Here is a 19676-nt window from a genome sequence, read left to right as displayed (position 1 = left end):
GTACAGTACAATACAGTATAGTACAGTATTGTACAGTATAATACAGTATAGTACAGTATAATACAGTATAGTACAGTATAGTACAGTATAGTACAGTATAATACAGTATAATACAGTATAATACAGTATAGTACAGTATAGTACAGTATATTATGTTATAGTCTAACCAGGGTATGCAATGCTACAGTATAGTACAGTACTCATAGCTCATTATGTTTTAGTCTAGCCAGGGAAAAGGGGATAGTTCGAAATAGCCTGAGTGCCAGTCTGTTTGAGCTATCATGCAAACTAGGAAAGCAATGGAGTTGGCAAGAGTACATCAAGATCTGGGACCAGGCTATAGGAGGAGACAACAGATCTGGGACCAGGCTATAGAAGGAGACAACAGATCTGGGACCAGGCTATAGGAGGAGACAACAGATCTGGGACCAGGCTATAGAAGGAGACAACAGATCTGGGACCAGGCTATAGAAGGAGACAACAGATTTGGGACCAGGCTATAGAAGGAGACAACAGATCTGGGACCAGGCTATAGGAGGAGACAACAGATCTGGGACCAGGCTATAGAAGGAGACAACAGATCTGGGACCAGGCTATAGAAGGAGACAACAGATCTGGGACCAGGCTATAGGAGGAGACAACAGATCTGGGACCAGGCTATAGAAGGAGACAACAGATCTGGGACCAGGCTATAGAAGGAGACAACAGATCTGGGACCAGGCTATAGAAGGAGACAACAGATCTGGGACCAGGCTATAGAAGGAGACAACAGATTTGGGACCAGGCTATAGAAGGAGACAACAGATCTGGGACCAGGCTATAGAAGGAGACAACAGATCTGGGACCAGGCTATAGAAGGAGACAACATATTTGGGACCAGGCTATAGAAGGAGACAACAGATCTGGGACCAGGCTATAGGAGGAGACAACAGATCTGGGACCAGGCTATAGGAGGAGACAACAGATCTGGGACCAGGCTATAGAAGGAGACAACAGATCTGGGACCAGGCTATAGAAGGAGACAACAGATCTGGGACCAGGCTATAGGAGGAGACAACAGATCTGGGACCAGGCTATAGGAGGAGACAACAGATCTGGGACCAGGCTATAGAAGGAGACAACAGATCTGGGACCAGGCTATAGGAGGAGAACAGATCTGGGACCAGTTTGAAGTACCTCAGAAATGTAGGCTAGCATATGAAACTAAAGTGTGAAAAGAAAATAAGAGTTGGAAGAAGGAGAAAATGAGTCATGGTGGAAATAAATGCAGCAGCTGGCAATGATTAGCTGCCATAAATTAGTGTTATCTTGGGCTTTTAAAATATATATATATTAAACCTTTATTTAACTACTCAAGTCAGTTATTAACAACAAATGATTTACGATGACAGCCTAGGAACAGTGCCTTGTTCAGCAACAGAACAGGGATTCGATCCAGCAACCTTTCAGTTCCTGGCCCAACGCTCTAACCACTAGGCTACCTGCCGCCCCTCTAACCACTAGGCTACCTGCCAACGCTCTAACCACTAGGCTACCACAGGTCATGGCCCAACGCTCTAACCACTAGGCTACCTGCCGCCCCTCCACTCTAACCACTAGGCTACCTGCCAACGCTCTAACCACTAGGCTACCTGCCACCCCTCTAACCACTAGGCTACCTGCCACCCCTCTAACCACTAGGCTACCTGCCACCCCTCTAACCACTAGGCTACCTGCCACCCCTCTAACCACTAGGCTACCTGCCACCCCTCTAACCACTAGGCTACCTGCCACCCCTCTAACCACTAGGCTACCACAGGTCATGAAGCTGAAGGGTAATTAGCTCACAGGTCTCTTTAGAAGTTAAATTAATATGTCAGTGTAACAGTCATGGTCTCATGACAGCTCTCTCTCTGTGTGTGTGTGTGTGTGTGCCTGTGCGTGTGCGTGTGTGCGTGTCAGAACACTGCTCAGTCCTGGTCTCATGACAGCTAATGAGGGTCAGAGAGCATAGCAGCTAACTTGCCTGGCTGCACTATACTGGAGGGCCTGTTAAGGCATGTAGTGGAGCCTGATATGGCATGTAGTGGAGCCTGATATGGCATGTAGAGGAGCCTGATACGGCATGTAGAGGATCCTGATACGGCATGTGTCTGTAGAGGAGCCTGATACGGCATTTAGAGGAGCCTGATACGACATGTAGAGGAGCGTGATACGGCATGTGTCTGTAGAGGAGCCTGATACGGCATGTAGTGGAGCCTGATATGGCATGTAGAGGAGCCTGATACGGCATGTAGTGGAGCCTGATACGGCATGTAGAGGATCCTGATACGGCATTTAGAGGAGCCTGATACGGCATGTAGTGGAGCCTGATATGGCATGTAGAGGAGACTGATATGGCATGTAGAGGAGCCTGATATGGCATGTAGAGGAGCCTGATACGGCATGTAGAGGAGCCTGATACGGCATGTGTCTGTAGAGGACCCTGATACGGCATGTAGTGGAGCCTGATACAACATGTAGTGGAGCCTGATACGGCATGTAGTGGAGCCTGATACGGCATGTAGTGGAGCCTGATACGGCATGTAGAGGAGCCTGATATGGCATGTAGTGGAGCCTGATACGGCATGTAGAGGAGCCTGATATGGCATGTAGTGGAGCCTGATACGGCATGTAGAGGAGCCTGATATGGCATGTAGTGGAGCCTGATACGGCATGTAGTGGAGCCTGATACGGCATGTAGAGGAGCCTGATACGGCATGTGTCTGTAGAGGAGCCTGATACGGCATGTAGTGGAGCCTGATACGGCATGTAGAGGAGCCTGATATGGCATGTAGTGGAGCCTGATACGGCATGTAGAGGAGCCTGATATGGCATGTAGTGGAGCCTGATACGGCATGTAGTGGAGCCTGATACGGCATGTAGAGGAGCCTGATATGGCATGTAGTGGAGCCTGATACGGCATGTAGAGGAGCCTGATACGGCATGTAGTGGAGCCTGATACGGCATGTAGTGGAGCCTGATATGGCATGTAGAGGAGCCTGATACGACATGTGTCTGTAGTGGACCCTGATACGGCATGTAGAGGAGCCTGATACGGCATGTAGTGGAGCCTGATATGGCATGTAGAGGAGCCTGATACGGCATGTAGAGGAGCCTGATACGGCATGTAGTGGGGCCTGATATGGCATGTAGAGGAGCCTGATACGGCATGTAGTGGAGCCTGATATGGCATGTAGAGGAGCCTGATACGGCATGTAGTGGGGCCTGATATGGCATGTAGTGGAGCCTGATATGGCATGTAGAGGAGCCTGATACGGCATGTAGTGGAGCCTAATACGGCATGTAGTGGAGCCTGATACGGCATGTAGAGGAGCCTGATACGGCATGTAGTGGGGCCTGATATGGCATGTAGTGGAGCCTGATATGGCATGTAGAGGAGCCTGATACGGCATGTAGAGGAGCCTGATACGGCATGTAGTGGGGCCTGATACGGCATGTAGAGGAGCCTGATACGGCATGTAGAGGAGCCTGATACGGCATGTAGTGGGGCCTGATATGGCATGTAGTGGGGCCTGATATGGCATGTAGTGGGGCCTGATACGGCATGTAGAGGAGCCTGATATGGCATGTAGTGGGGCCTGATATGGCATGTAGAGGAGCCTGATACGGCATGTAGTGGAGCCTGATACGGCATGTAGTGGAGCCTGATACGGCATGTAGAGGAGCCTGATACGGCATGTAGTGGAGCCTGATACGGCATGTAGAGGAGCCTGATACGGCATGTAGAGGAGCCTGATACGGCATGTAGAGGAGCCTGATACGGCATGTAGTGGAGCCTGATATGGCATGTAGAGGAGCCTGATACGGCATGTAGTGGAGCCTGATATGGCATGTAGAGGAGCCTGATACTCACTTCTGTGAGCAGGCCTTTCTAATCGACCTGGCCCGGGTATCCTGGAAGGACATTGACCTCATCCCGTCAGTTGAGGATGCCTGGTCATTCTTTAAAAGTAACTTCCTCACCATTTTAGATAAGCATGCTCCGTTCAAAAAATGCAGAACTAAGAACAGATACAGCCCTTGGTTCACCCCAGACCTGACTGCCCTCGACCAGCACAAAAACATCCTGTGGCGGACTGCAATAGCATCGAATAGTCCCCGTGATATGCAACTGTTCAGGGAAGCCCGGAACCAATACACGCAGTCAGTCAGGAAAGCTAAGGCCAGCTTCTTCAGGCAGAAGTTTGCATCCTGTAGCTCCAACTCCAAAAAGTTCTGGGACACTGTGAAGTCCATGGAGAACAAGAGCACCTCCTCCCAGCTGCCCACTGCACTGAGGCTAGGTAACACGGTCACCACTGATAAATCCATGATTATCGAAAACTTCAATAAGCATTTCTCAACGGCTGGCCATGCCTTCCGCCTGGCTACTTCAACCTCGGCCAACAGCTCCGCCCCCCCCGCAGCTCCTCGCCCAAGCCTCTCCAGGTTCTCCTTTACCCAAATCCAGATAGCAGATGTTCTGAAAGAGCTGCAAAACCTGGACCCGTACAAATCAGCTGGGCTTGACAATCTGGACCCTCTATTTCTGAAACTATCTGCCACCATTGTCGCAACCCCTATTACCAGCCTGTTCAACCTCTCTTTCATCTCGTCTGAGATCCCCAAGGATTGGAAAGCTGCCGCAGTCATCCCCCTCTTCAAAGGGGGAGACACCCTGGACCCAAACTGTTACAGACCTATATCCATCCTGCCCTGCCTATCTAAGGTCTTCGAAAGCCAAGTCAACAAACAGGTCACTGACCATCTCGAATCCCACCGTACCTTCTCCGCTGTGCAATCTGGTTTCCGAGCCGGTCATGGGTGCACCTCAGCCACACTCAAGGTACTAAACGACATCATAACCGCCATCGATAAAAGACAGTACTGTGCAGCCGTCTTCATCGACCTTGCCAAGGCTTTCGACTCTGTCAATCACCATATTCTTATCGGCAGACTCAGTAGCCTCGGTTTTTCGGATGACTGCCTTGCCTGGTTCACCAATTACTTTGCAGACAGAGTTCAGTGTGTCAAATCGGAGGGCATGCTGTCCGGTCCTCTGGCAGTCTCTATGGGGGTGCCACAGGGTTCAATTCTCGGGCCGACTCTTTTCTCTGTGTATATCAATGATGTTGCTCTTGCTGCGGGCGATTCCCTGATCCACCTCTACGCAGACGACACCAATCTTTATACTTTCGGCCCGTCTTTGGACACTGTGCTATCTAACCTCCAAACAAGCTTCAATGCCATACAACACTCCTTCCGTGGCCCCCAACTGCTCTTAAACGCTAGTAAAACCAAATGCATGCTTTTCAACCGGTCGCTGCCTGCACCTGCATGCCCGACTAGCATCACCACCCTGGATGGTTCCGACCTAGAATATGTGGACGTCTATAAGTACCTAGGTGTCTGGCTAGACTGCAAACTCTCCTTCCAGACTCATATCAAACATCTCCAATCGAAAATCAAATCAAGAGTCGGCTTTCTATTCCGCAACAAAGCCTCCTTCACTCAAGCCGCCAAGCTTACCCTAGTAAAACTGACTATCCTACCGATCCTCGACTTCGGCGATGTCATCTACAAAATGGCTTCCAACACTCTACTCAGCAAACTGGATGCAGTCTATCACAGTGCCATCCGTTTTGTCACTAAAGCACCTTATACTACCCACCACTGCGACTTGTATGCTCTAGTCGGCTGGCCCTCGCTACATATTCGTCGCCAGACCCACTGGCTCCAGGTCATCTACAAGTCTATGCTAGGTAAAGCTCCGCCTTATCTCAGCTCACTGGTCACGATGGCAACACCCATCCGTAGCACGCGCTCCAGCAGGTGTATCTCACTGATCATCCCTAAAGCCAACACCTCATTTGGCCGCCTTTCGTTCCAGTACTCTGCTGCCTGTGACTGGAACGAATTGCAAAAATCGCTGAAGTTGGAGACTTTTATCTCCCTCACCAACTTCAAACATCAGCTATCTGAGCAGCTAACCGATCGCTGCAGCTGTACATAGTCTATTGGTAAATAGCCCACCCTTTTCACCTACCTCATCCCCGTACTGTTTTTATTTATTTACTTTTCTGCTCTTCTGCACACCAATATCTCTACCTGTACATGACCATCTGATCTTTTATCACTCCAGTGTTAATCTGCAAAATTGTAATTATTTGCCTACCTCCTCATGCCTTTTGCACACATTGTATATAGACCCCCCCTTCGTTTTCTACTGTGTTATTGACTTGTTAATTGTTTACTCCATGTGTAACTCTTTGTTGTATGCTCACACTGCTATGCTTTATCTTGGCCAGGTCGCAGTTGCAAATGAGAACTTGTTCTCAACTAGCCTACCTGGTTAAATAAAGGTGAAATAAAATAAAAAAAAATGTGTCTGTAGTGGAGCCTGATACGACATGTTGTGGGGCCTGATACGGCATGTAGTGGAGCCTGATATGGCATGTAGAGGGGCTAATAGAGATGGAGATAATCTAATACTGTTGTTATCAAGGTTTATTATAATCTAATACTGTTTTTATCAAGGTTTATTATAATCTAATACTGTTTTTATCTAGGTTTATTATAATCTAATACTCAGGAAGAAGGAGAGATGTTGTCTGCCTCCTAAAGACACTCTAACACACTCGGTCGCAGAATGAATCAGTCCCACACGATGGCTGCTGCCATTGTCCCAGATGATGTTGACACGTCTTCCTCGCAGGGTCTTGTCTGAGACGACGGTGTCATTTAGACCCCGATACCCTGGAGTATTCTCCTCCTCATGCAGACTGCTTAATGAAGCAATTAATGGCCCGAGAGGGAGAGTGTAGGGGGAAGGGGGAGAGAGAGTGTATGAGTGTGTATGACAAAGAGGGAGAAGGAGAGAGAGAAGGATGGAGGGAGAGCGAGAGAAGAAGCCGTGGAGGGGTACTGATGATGAGTGTTGAAGCTAAATCGCCTGCCTGCCATTTACCTCCACTGATTAACTTCAATTTTAACACATCAACACTGTGGTTTTGTTTCTGTCACATCTAGGTACAGTACATTACTGCATTGGTACATGGCTGTATTGGTACATTACCACATTGGTGCATTACTGTATCGGTACATAACTAAATTGGTACATGGCTATATTGGCACATAAATGAATTCACCCATGAATGCATTGGCACATGACTACATAGGGACATGACTGCATCGGCACATATCGGTATTGGTACATGTCTATATTGGTACATGGGTGTATTGGTACATTACTACATTGGTACATACCTGTATTGGTACATGACTACATTGGTACATACCTGTATTGGTACATTGCTGTGTTGGTCCATTATTAGAAAGGTACATAGCTACACAGGTGCATTACCACACTGGTACATGACTGTATTGGTACATGACTACATGCCTGTATTTACTACACTGGCACATAACAACACCGGCACATGGGTGTATTTACTGTATTGTTATGTGCATGAATGCACCGGTACATAAATATACATACTATATTGGTACATGTCTACATCTACTGCATTGGTACATTAATGTTTTGGTGCATGCGTGTATTAACTGTATTAACACATAACTATATTGGTACATGGCTGTATTGACTGTATTGACACATGACTGTATTGACTGTATTGGTACATAACTGTATTAGTACATGACTGTATTGGTACATGACTGTATTGACTGTGTTGGTACATGCATATATTTACTGTTTTGGCACATGACTGCATCAGAACATGAATATATTGCATGTATTGGTACATTGCTATATAGGTACATGTCTGCGTTGGTACATGACTGTATAAGTACATGACTGTTTCGGTACACAACTGTATTGGTACATGACTGCATCAGCACAGGAATGTATTTCATGTATTGGTGCATGGCTATATTGGTACATGTCTGCGTTGGTACATGACTGTATAAGTACATGACTGCATCGATACATTACTGTATTGGTACATGACTGTATCAGTACATGCCTGTACTACCAATATTGGTACATGACTATATCGGTACACATATTTATTGGCACATGACTGCATTGGCACATGTTTGTATTGGCTGTATTGGTACATAACTATATGGGTACATGCTTGTATTGGCACATGCATGTATTGGTACATGTCTGTATTATATGTGGTGGTACATGACCATACAGGTACATGTCTGTGTTGACACATGACATGTATTGGTACATGTCTGTATTGGTACATGGCTGTATTGGTACATACCCTCATTGGTACATGCCTGTATTGGTACATGCCTGTATTGGTCCATGCGTGTATTGGTACATGGCTGTATTGGTACATACATGTATTGGTACATGTATGTATTGGTACATACATGTATTGGTGCATGCATTTGTTGGTACATGCCTGTATTGGTACATTCATGTATCAGTACATGCCTGTATTGGTACATGACTGTATTGGTACATGCATGTATCACTACATGCCTGTATTGGTACATGCCTGTATTGGTACATGCCGGCATTGGTATATGCATGTATTGGTACATGCCCGTATTGGTACATTCCTGTATTGGTACATGCCTGTGTTGGTACATACCTGTATTGGTACATGACTGTATTGGTACATGACTGTATTGGTACATGACATGTTACAAAACATTAGGAACACTTCCCTAATACTGAGGAAGCTTTTTGCCCTCAGAACAGTCTCAATTTGTCGGGGCATGGACTCTACAAGGTGTCCAGCGTCCCACAGGGATGCTGGCCCATGTGGACTCTACAAGGTGTCCAGCGTTCCACAGGGATGCTGGCCCATGTGGACTCTACAAGGTGTCCAGCGTTCCACAGGGATGCTGGCCCATGTGGACTCTACAAGGTGTCCAGCGTTCCACAGGGATGCTGGCCCATGTTGACTCTACAAGGTGTTGATAGCGTTCCACAGGGATGCTGGCCCATGTTGACTCTACAAGGTGTTGATAGCGTTCCACAGCGATGCTGGTCCATGTTGACTCTACAAGGTGTTGATAGCGTTCCACAGGGATGCTGGCCCATGTGGACTCTACAAGGTGTCCAGCGTTCCACAGGGATGCTGGCCCATGTGGACTCTACAAGGTGTCCAGCGTTCCACAGGGATGCTGGCCCATGTGGACTCTACAAGGTGTTGATAGCGTTCCACAGGGATGCTGGCCCATGTTGACTCTACAAGGTGTTGAAAGCGTTCCACAGCGATGCTGGCCCATGTTGACTCCAATGTTTCCCACAGTTGTGTCAAGTTGGCGGGATGTCCTTTGGGCAGTGGACCATTCTAAGTGTGAAAACCCAGCAGCGTTGCAGTTCTTGACACAAACCGATGCGCCCTGGCACCTACTACCGTAACCCCGTTCAAAGGCAATTCAATATTTTATCTTTGTCCATTCACACTCTGAATGGCATAAATACACAATCCATGTCTCAATTGTCTCAAGGCTTAAAAATCCTTCTTCAACCCGTCTCCTCCCCGTCATCTACACTGATTTAATTTTATTTTACCTTTATTTAACTAGGCAAGTCAGTTAAGAACAAATTCTTATTTTCAATGCCAGCCTAGGAACAGTGGGGTTAACTGCCTTGTTCAGGAGCAGAATGACAGATTTGTAACTTGTCAGCTCGGGGATTCGATCTAGCAACTTTTAGCATGCCACCATTTAATAGCAGGTACATTTATGTAATTTCGATGTCACAGACACATCACTTGAAAAACCCTTTAAACCCTTTTAAAACCCATTCAAATTACAGACTATATATATATTTATTTATTTATTTTTATATCTGGCTTCCAGACCTTCTTTCTCATACAGGACAAGAACAAATCGGCCTAGCAGCATTGACAAATGTCACTTGGTACAAGTAACCTACAGTACTCCCATCTGAAGCGATGTCAAAGTGCTCCCTATTGATGTCAGGCAACACAGTAAGTAAAGCATTACCCAGACACATTATAAGGAGATCTATTAGTTACCGCTGTGCAGCATGCGTAATGGGCCACCCACGGGAGAGCAGGAAATCATTTGAATCTCCACCCCAAATGGCACCCTATTCTCTATATAGTGCACTACTTATGACCAGGGCCCATATTGTATTATATAGAATAGGGTGCCATTGGGACACAGTTTAAACTTCAGTAAATTCCAAGCAGTGGCAAACCTCTGTAATCTGCACGCAGCCCCAGGCACCAATACGACCAGATGCAGATAGAGGGTTACAACATTCAACACAGCAAACAAAGAGACATGTAAATTGCTGTTAAATCATGGAACAAAGAAGAACACAAATATAGAGAGGGTATTTCTATTACCTGATGAGCATGTAGGCCTACTGATATAGCTCAGTATCTCTCTATATGATTTACAATCATATCTGGATATTTTTCTGTAATTCAGTAGTTAGTTATTGAGAAGGTAGTTGTAATATTGTAATGACTAAGTAGGCTAACCCCCCCCCCCCCCCCCCCCAAAAAAAAACGTGTAATATTAAATATCTGAACCCTATTTTAATAAACTATTACCATATTTTAATGTATTAACAGTTGATTGTATCTTTATAAACCTAGTTAAATTGCACAGAATCAGATGTTATGTTCTCCTAAATGAACCACAGATACAGTCCTTTCTCCTTTAAATCGGTCTCTTCCTTCAAGATAAGGATACGGGGTGGTTGGTTGGTCAATTGTCAGAAGACTGATCGTACTCCTGCAGCAGAAGAGTCTGGTAAGTGTGGAGGAGAGGCTCATATCATTATATTTATACAGAAACATGCAGATAGCCTAAAACGTGTGCCACTGTGGTTAGTAATGTCCTGCTTTGCTATTTCTGAGTCTATAGCTTCTTACCTAGCCGTTCTTAGACAATTTTGTGATGAGTGGAAGCGCATGTCGATAGTTTTTTTTTGTCTGTGAGTCCCGCCTTCCACTCTACTATTGGTCAATTTCGCAAATACTCGTCTCTGATTAGAGAGCTAAATTGTCTATCATTAGTGGTGACGTGGATTACCAGGAAATGATAATTGGGGTGAAGTGATGTGTTGGCATGTTAGGGAGAATTTGGTGGAAAATACAGCAAATCTGTCAATTATCTCTTCCATGTTTGCAGACTGCAGACAGGCAACCTGAGAATGCAGAAGTACCTTGAATAAGCAACACTATTTCGACTTACTGAGTAGGTAAGTGCACCAATGTAGCAATGTATTTGGGTGTAGTCATTCGATATTGTGCACAGAAAGTGCAGCTAAATTATTGAGTTCAGCCTGTCTGTTGCAGTGGATATGCATTTTGAAGAGTTGTACAATATGTAGTTGACACAATCACCGCATAGGGAAAATATACAACTATTATCATCAACATTCTGGTATAAAATGGCTGTTGTGGATTTTTGCGTCCTCCTTGCCCAGGTTGCCATTTTCTAGTGAATTAAAGCAAGGTCATAGTGCTGTTTCCTAATCAACCAATCCCACTGTACTGGACATATGGTTTGTTTTAAAATGCATTTCCTCCTATTTCTTAGTATAGCTGGAGGTGCAAATGGTTTTCTCTGTGATGCTCAAACCTTTTTGTTTACTCAGTCTTCAATGGGTCTAGCCTACACACCTACAGGCTTCTTCAGACTAGGACCATATATATTATTTCACCTTTATTTAACCAGGTAGGTTAGTTGAGAACAAGTTCTCATTTACAACTGCGACCTGGCCAAGATAAAGCAAAGCAGTGCGACACAAACAACATGGAGATACACATGGAATAAACAAACACACAGTAGAAAAAGCCTATATACACAGTGTCTATATGCAGCATGTGCAAATGAGGTAAGATAAGGGAGTTAAAGGAAATAAAAAGGCCATGGTGGAGAAGTAATTACAATCTAGCAATTAAACACTGGAGTAATAGATGTGCAGAAGATGAATGGGCAAGTAGAGATACTGGGGTGCAAAGAAGCAAGATAAATAAATACAGTATGGGGATGAGGTAGATAGATTGTTTGTCAAAGCTGCGGAGGATTTAAAGGTTGTTGGATTGTTTTCTGAGAGAATAGGTCAGAGGGGATTTAGATGCCATCAGAAACACTCCTGCCCTTTGACTCGTACTGTCTCCCCCTCTTAAACAGAGTAGGGCTGGGTGACATGGCCAACATCTCATGTCCTGATTATAGGTCATTTCATATAACGAAACATATCACAATATACACATTTTCTGTCAATTAAATTAATAAATAGTATATTTAAAATGACCACATGTAAAGGCCTATTATTTAATTTTGAATTAGCACCAACTCACGAAACCCCCGTTTCTCAACTGTGTAAATTGTCTTTGCAGCTGTTATCTCCTTCCATCTTCGTGGTTCTTTGCCATATGTTGTGCCGCGGGCGAAAGCCTCTTGCAACGTCTGAGTCGGGGTTTGTTTTGAGCGCTTGACTGTACTTTTTAGGGTCTCATCCGTAGTAGACTCTCTCCATACTGTTTCACATGACTCCTGCGTAGGTGTTAAAGGAGGTTAGTGGTGTTTGAGCCTGTTGGCGGGACCGGCCTGCAGCATATTCTGCAGAGGATGGTTTTCTGGTCCGTGTCAGGCTTTTCATACCCAAACCACGTCCATGCGACCAAAGTAGCCCCTCTTTTAGGTACGGTCTCTGTCACGTTCTCCATGTTTGTTTGTGTTGCACATTTCTTTCCACACGACACGAAGAATGCAAAGCGACGTCCAATTGACAAAAAATATTTCCGTAAAGTGATTTGCAACACAACGAAATAAACGGTAGAGCATAATATGAAACGATAGAAAAACACCTATCGTCCAGAGAGAGACACAGATATCTCCCTAAAACAGAGTTTTGATGTAAAACAGTACTGTGTATAGGCCTAAGAGCTTTGATACAATACCACAGTTGATTACTAAAGATCTTGTATTGAAGATCCATGTCATATTTAGCTGTAGGCCTATTGTCCTCAGAATGTTAACTCTTCTACTCTTCTTCCTCCCAGGTGAGGATGGGGAGGAAGGATGCATGCGCTGCGATGGCCCCGGTCGACCAGTACCGGAAACAGATCGGTGAGTTTCTTGTACTGAGTCAGAGCTAACGTAACTAGCTGTACAGCCCGGTAGTACCGGTGATGGTGTACAGCCCGGTAGTACCGGTGAAGGTGTACAGCCCGGTAGTACCGGTGAAGGTGTACAGCCCGGTAGTACCGGTGAAGGTGTACAGCCCGGTAGTACCGGTGAAGGTGTACAGCCCGGTAGTACCGGTGAAGGTGTGCAGCCCGGTAGTACCGGTGAAGGTGTGCAGCCCGGTAGTACCGGTGAAGGTGTGCAGCCCGGTAGTACCGGTGAAGGTGTGCAGCCCGGTAGTACCGGTGAAGGTGTGCAGCCCGGTAGTACCGGTGAAGGTGTGCAGCCCGGTAGTACCGGTGAAGGTGTGCAGCCCGGTAGTACCGGTGAAGGTGTGCAGCCCGGTAGTACCGGTGAAGGTGTGCAGCCCGGTAGTACCGGTGAAGGTGTGCAGCCCGGTAGTACCGGTGAAGGTGTGCAGCCCGGTAGTACCGGTGAAGGTGTGCAGCCCGGTAGTACCGGTGAAGGTGTGCAGCCCGGTAGTACCGGTGAAGGTGTGCAGCCCGGTAGTACCGGTGAAGGTGTGCAGCCCGGTAGTACCGGTGAAGGTGTGCACCCTGGTAGTACCGGTGATGGTGTGCACCCTGGTAGTACCGGTGATGGTGTGCACCCTGGTAGTACCGGTGATGGTGTGCACCCTGGTAGTACCGGTGATGGTGTGTAACCGTATCTTCTAAATCGGAGGAATACACGAAGCAAGAATGTTGGCTACGTGAAGTAGCTAACACGACATTACATGTAGCTACAGATTAGGTCACCTAGGAAACACTTTGGTTTCTACCTTGTCACAATGGCTCCTCCCTGGCATTTTCATTTGTTGTTTTCTCAAGACACTGTATTCAAAGTGCCCACTATTATATTCTATAGATTTAAAATAATCATTCTATTTCAACAGTTCACCAAAATGTTTTGCTCTAAATCACAAGTCAAATTGCAATTGCAAAATGTTGTTAAAAATAAGGCCAATATTGTTCAGACCTACGTGACCGTGTGGAAATGATCTGAAATTAGGGCATGAAATTGCAGAAACATATTTTGGGTTGAATTGAACAGTATACAACAAATCAGAACAGAGAAAGACCCATTTGGGGCGGCAGGGTAGCCTAGTGGTTAGAGCGTTGGACTAGCTGACAAGGTACAAAATCTGTCGTTCTGCCCATGAACAAGACAGTTAACCCACTGTTCCTAGGCCGTCATTGAAAATAAGAATTTGTTCTTAACTGACTTGCCTAGTTAAATAAAGGTGTACAAAAAAAACGTATTAATGTCTCACTACAAAGGGTTGCAAAAGGTCGGAAACATTTCAGGATACATTTCTGCTCGTTTTTTTTGCTACCATGTGGGTTTTAGCTTGCTTGAGCCTGCTAACTGAGTGTTAATTCACCTGTTTCCATACATGTTTAGTTTTAAAACATTTATTTATTTACAAAGAAGCAGATTCAACAATCTATTTATCTGTAGTTTTATTTCTCTTTGACTCTTTTCTCTTTTTCTTTTCTTTATATGAAAATGCCTCGGGCATTTTATCATTTATTATTATCTGATGTGTGGAGACATTTCACTGCAGCACTGCAATGTAGAAGGAAAAGCGGTGTACATTTGCAAATAATGTGCCAAGTTTTATGTGAAGAATGCAAAAAATATGCAGAATCGTCTGGCCAAGTGCATAAAGTTCCCTCAGCGCTCACAACAAGCAACCTCTGACAAAACTCCCTCTACTTCTATTCGAGATGAAAATTATGAATCAGAGACCTTATCGATAGCAACAGCTCATGGTCCTCCTGGAATCAGAAGTTTTTTTTTGACTCAATGGAGGAACGTAGTCAGAGAAATGCTGATGAATGTCTTGCTCGAGCTGCGTATGCAACTGGTTCACCTCTGATGCTCACAGGCAATGTGTATTGGAAGAGATTACTGAATGTTCTTTGCCCAGCAAACACCCCTCCAACCAGACATGCTTTATCTACTCATTTGCTGGATGCAGAGTTCAGCAGAGTTCAACAGAGTTCAAGTGAAGGTCAAGCAAATGTTGTGTGGTTGAATGTTCGTGGACAAGGATTAATTAACTACATCATCTCCACCCCTCAACCAGTATTCTACAAGAGCACAGACACAAGGAACAACATTGCAGATTAGCTGAAGGACCACAGCACTGGTGCCAGACAATGCTGCGAACATGAAGGCTGCTTGGTCTAAAGTTGAGGAGTCCTACCCTCACAGCACACCCAATGGCTGTGCTGCTCATGCATTGAATCTGCTGCTCAAGGACATCATGGCACTGAAAATAATGGATACACTCTACAAAAGAGCCAAGGAAATGATTAGGTATGTGAAGGGTCATCAAGTTATAGCAGCAATCTACCTCACCAAGCAAAGTGAGAAGAATAAGAGCACCACATTGAAGCTGCCCAGCAACACCCATTGGGGTGGTGTTGTCATCATGTTTATCAGTCTCCTGGAGGGGAAGGAGTCTCTCCAAGAAATGACCATATCACAGTCTGCCGATATGGACAGCCCCATCATGAGGATCCTCCTGGATGATGTATTTTGGGAGAGAGTGGTAAACAGCCTGAAGCTCCTGAAATCTATAGCAGTAGCCATTGCACGGATTGAGGGAGACAATGCCATCCTGTCTGATGTTCAGACTCTGCTTGCAGATGTAAGAAGAAATCCGTACTGCCCTGCCCACGTCACTATTGCTCCAAGCAGAGGAAACTGCAGTTCTGAAATGCATCAAAAAGTGTGAAGACTTCTGCCTGAAGCCCATACACACTGCAGCGTACATGTTGGACCCCAAGTATGCTGGCAAGAGCATCCTGTCTGGTGCAGAGATCAACAAGGCCTATGGTGTCATCACAACCGTGTCTCGCCACCTTGGCCTGGGTGAGGATAAGGTTCTTGGCAGTCTGGTGAAGTACACTTCCAAGCAAGGGCTTTGGGATGGAGATGCAATATGTCAGTCGTGCCAACATCTCATCAGCCACCTGGTGGAAGGAGCTTTGTGGATCTGAGGCTCTTTTCCTAGTTATTTAATCTGTAGTAAACTGCATGGTTTCCTGGGTCGTAGTGGGAGGACCACACAACAACACATCGGGTGACTCAAAGTTTACTTCCATGTGGTTATTATATCGATATTTGCGCGTTAAGGCGTTTCCACCACCATTTCTTGTAAAATGAATTTTACCGACACAAAACGATCCCATCTTGTCTAGCGTGTTTTGTCGACATTTGGAAAGTTTACCTACAAATGTTCTGATTCCATCAGACCTGTTAAATGTCACCATACTTTACCGGTGTTAAAGGAAACCTGGATACTGACTCGTGTTCTGACTAATCTGGTCCAAAAGTTGGGTCTTTTTCTGTAGTATTTGATTATTTCTCCCCCCAACATGTCGTTGTCCTAACCAAGACAAGATGCTGCATATCAATCATGATTTCAGGCCTTCAGCATGCCAGCTGTCTTCCCTAGCTGGAGCACCAATAAGAGAGGGTTTTATTCCCTGGAGCACCAATGAGAGAGGGTTTTATTCCCTGGAGCACCAATGAGAGAGGGTATTATTCCCTGGAGCACCTTCGTTTCTGAGGAAATGGCAGTGTTGGAAATTGCACTGTTGTGTAGTACACATAAACCAAGGTTGTCCGTGTACTGGCCTTCCATCTTGTGCAACCCAGCTTATTGGTACATATTTGGTCTATCCCCTTCAAATTCAACTCTGGACCTCCAAGCCAGTTCCACTGTATAATAAAAAATAAACAAATCCTCGTTCCCCTCTAATCAGGGACTGGTTTAGACCTGGGACACCAGGTGGGTGATTCCCCTCTAAACAGGGACTGGTTTAGACCTGGGACACCAGGTGGGTGATTCCCCTCTAATCAGGGACTGGTTTAGACCTGGGACACCAGGTGGGTGATTCTCCTCTAATCAGGGACTGGTTTAGACCTGGGACACCAGGTGGGTGATTCCCCTCTAAACAGGGACTGGTTTAGACCTGGGACACCAGGTGGGTGATTCCCCTCTAATCAGGGACTGGTTTAGACCTGGGACACCAGGTGGGTGATTCCCCTCTAATCAGGGACTGGTTTAGACCTGGGACACCAGGTGGGTGATTCCCCTCTAAACAGGGACTGGTTTAGACCTGGGACACCAGGTTGGTGATTCCCCTCTAAACAGGGACTGGTTTAGACCTGGGACACCAGGTGGGTGATTCCCCTCTAATCAGGGACTGGTTTAGACCTGGGACACCAGGTGGGTGATTCCCCTCTAAACAGGGACTGGTTTAGACCTGGGACACCAGGTGGGTGATTCCCCTCTAAACAGGGACTGGTTTAGACCTGGGACACCAGGTGGGTGATTCCCCTCTAATCAGGGACTGGTTTAGACCTGGGACACCAGGTGGGTGATTCCCCTCTAAACAGGGACTGGTTTAGACCTGGGACACCAGGTGGGTGATTCCCCTCTAAACAGGGACTGGTTTAGACCTGGGACACCAGGTGGGTGATTCCCCTCTAAACAGGGACTGGTTTAGACCTGGGACACCAGGTGGGTGATTCCCCTCTAAACAGGGACTGGTTTAGACCTGGGACACCAGGTGGGTGATTCCCCTCTAATCAGGGACTGGTTTAGACCTGGGACACCAGGTGGGTGATTCCCCTCTAAACAGGGACTGGTTTAGACCTGGGACACCAGGTGGGTGATTCCCCTCTAAACAGGGACTGGTTTAGACCTGGGACACCAGGTGGGTGATTCCCCTCTAATCAGGGACTGGTTTAGACCTGGGACACCAGGTGGGTGATTCCCCTCTAATCAGGGACTGGTTTAAACCTGGGACACCAGGTGGGTGATTCCCAGGAAACCAGCTCCAGACCTCGTAGGGTCAGAGTTGAATATCCCTGGTCTTCCCTATTCTCCCAAAAAAAAGAAAAAAAAGTTACATGCCCTCAATACAACTGGCGTAGTCTTTACTGTGAAATCCCTAAACACACTCAGAGATATATATATATATATATATCAGTCAGTCACTCACTGACAGAAAACATCACTGCTCTAGAGGAGATCTGCATGGAGGAATGGGCCAAAATACCAGCAACAGTGTGTGAACCTTGTGAAGACTTACAGAAAACGTTTGACCTCTGTCATTGCCAACAAAGGGTATATAAACTTTTGTTATTGACCAAATACTTTTTTTCCACCATAATTTGCAAATAAATTCATAAAAAATCCTACAATGTTATTTTCTGGATTTTTTTTTCTCATTTTGTCTGTCATAGTTGAAGTGTACCTATGATGAAAATTACAGGCCTCTCTCATCTTTTTAAGTGGGAGAACTTGCACAATTGGTGGCTGACTAAATACTTTTCTGCCCCACTGTGTGTGTGTGTGTGTGTGTGTGTGTGTGTGTGTGTGTGTGTGTGTGTGTGTGTGTATATATATATATATACATACCATATACACAGTCACTCACTGACAGCCAGTGCAGATAGTCAGTTAAATGGTATCCACACTATTTAGTAGTCTTATGGCTCGGGGGGTTTCGCTGTCTCAGAAGCTGTTGGTCTGATAGCCGACACTCCGGGACTGTTTGCTGGAAGGCATCAGTGAACTGGCTCGGATGGCTGGAGTTCTTCGGGCCTTCCTCTTAGATCACCTAAAGTTTCTAAATAACTCTAAATCAAAGCATATAGGACCTGTTTCAAATGCTCACTTTAATGCTTTGCCACTTCACATCATCACATGGGGGAAAATATCATTTTATTTAGCTCAGTTCAATTATTTTCTTTTACTATCAATTAATGGCACTGGACTTATTAGCATATCTAGTCTGATAAATGAACAAGCCTACAGGCTATATCATAGCCAGATAACATACAGTATCTAGTCTGATAAATGAACAAGCCTACAGGCTATATCATAGCCAGATAACATACAGTATCTAGTCTGATAAATGAACAAGCCTATAGCCTACAGCCAGATAGCATAGAGTATCTAGTCTGATAAATGAACAAGCCTATAGCCTACAGCATGGAGAATAGCCAGATAACATACAGTATCTAGTCTGATAAATGAACAAGCCTACAGGCTATATCATAGCCAGATAACATACCGTATCTAGTCTGATAAATGAACAAGCCTATAGCCTACAGCATGGAGAATAGCCAGATAACATACCGTAGACCAACTCGTATTCTGTTCTTCTGAAATACATTTTCTTCATATGTTTCTTTGGACCTGACTAAAATAAATAATGGATTTATTGGGATGCTGTCTATTAAAATGATTTATCACTGTTTAATGTAGATGTTACAGGCACACAACAGTGTGCTTGCAGGCCTGGAGATGTAACCGTGAGACCGGCAGGCTTCTTCTGCATGACAATAACCAGCTGACACAATTTGATGACCGCCACAGTCTTTCATAACATGGGACATAAACTGCTCTAATCTCTACATTATGATAGTGCTGTATGAAAGCACAGGACATAACAAACTACTCTCCCGCTGTATCCCTTTCAACGGGCTGAGGCCCAAACCGTACCCTGTTCCCTCTA

The 19676-nt window shown here is 45.5% G+C and overlaps 1 protein-coding gene across 2 annotated transcripts in view; it reads left to right on the top strand.

Moving 5' to 3' along the window:
* The first annotated feature begins 10660 nt into the window (after positions 1 to 10660).
* triqk (triple QxxK/R motif containing) overlaps positions 10661 to 19676 on the top strand; it is a 47231-nt gene continuing 38215 nt past the window's right edge. The window contains exons 1-3 of one of the 2 annotated variants that reach the window (XM_020475517.2): positions 10661 to 10743; positions 11125 to 11194; positions 13008 to 13074. In XM_020475517.2, the coding sequence (XP_020331106.2) occupies positions 13014 to 13074 (61 nt within the window). In that variant the 5' untranslated portion in view covers positions 10661 to 10743; positions 11125 to 11194; positions 13008 to 13013. The remainder of the gene's footprint in view (positions 10744 to 11124; positions 11195 to 13007; positions 13075 to 19676) is intronic. The other variant, XM_031789143.1, reaches the window with a different exon arrangement.

This window comes from Oncorhynchus kisutch, linkage group LG14, assembly GCF_002021735.2.
Source record: "Oncorhynchus kisutch isolate 150728-3 linkage group LG14, Okis_V2, whole genome shotgun sequence".
Taxonomy (NCBI): domain Eukaryota; kingdom Metazoa; phylum Chordata; class Actinopteri; order Salmoniformes; family Salmonidae; genus Oncorhynchus; species Oncorhynchus kisutch.
Note: the sequence above shows the minus strand (reverse complement) of the source record. Positions and strands in the feature narration are given on the sequence as shown.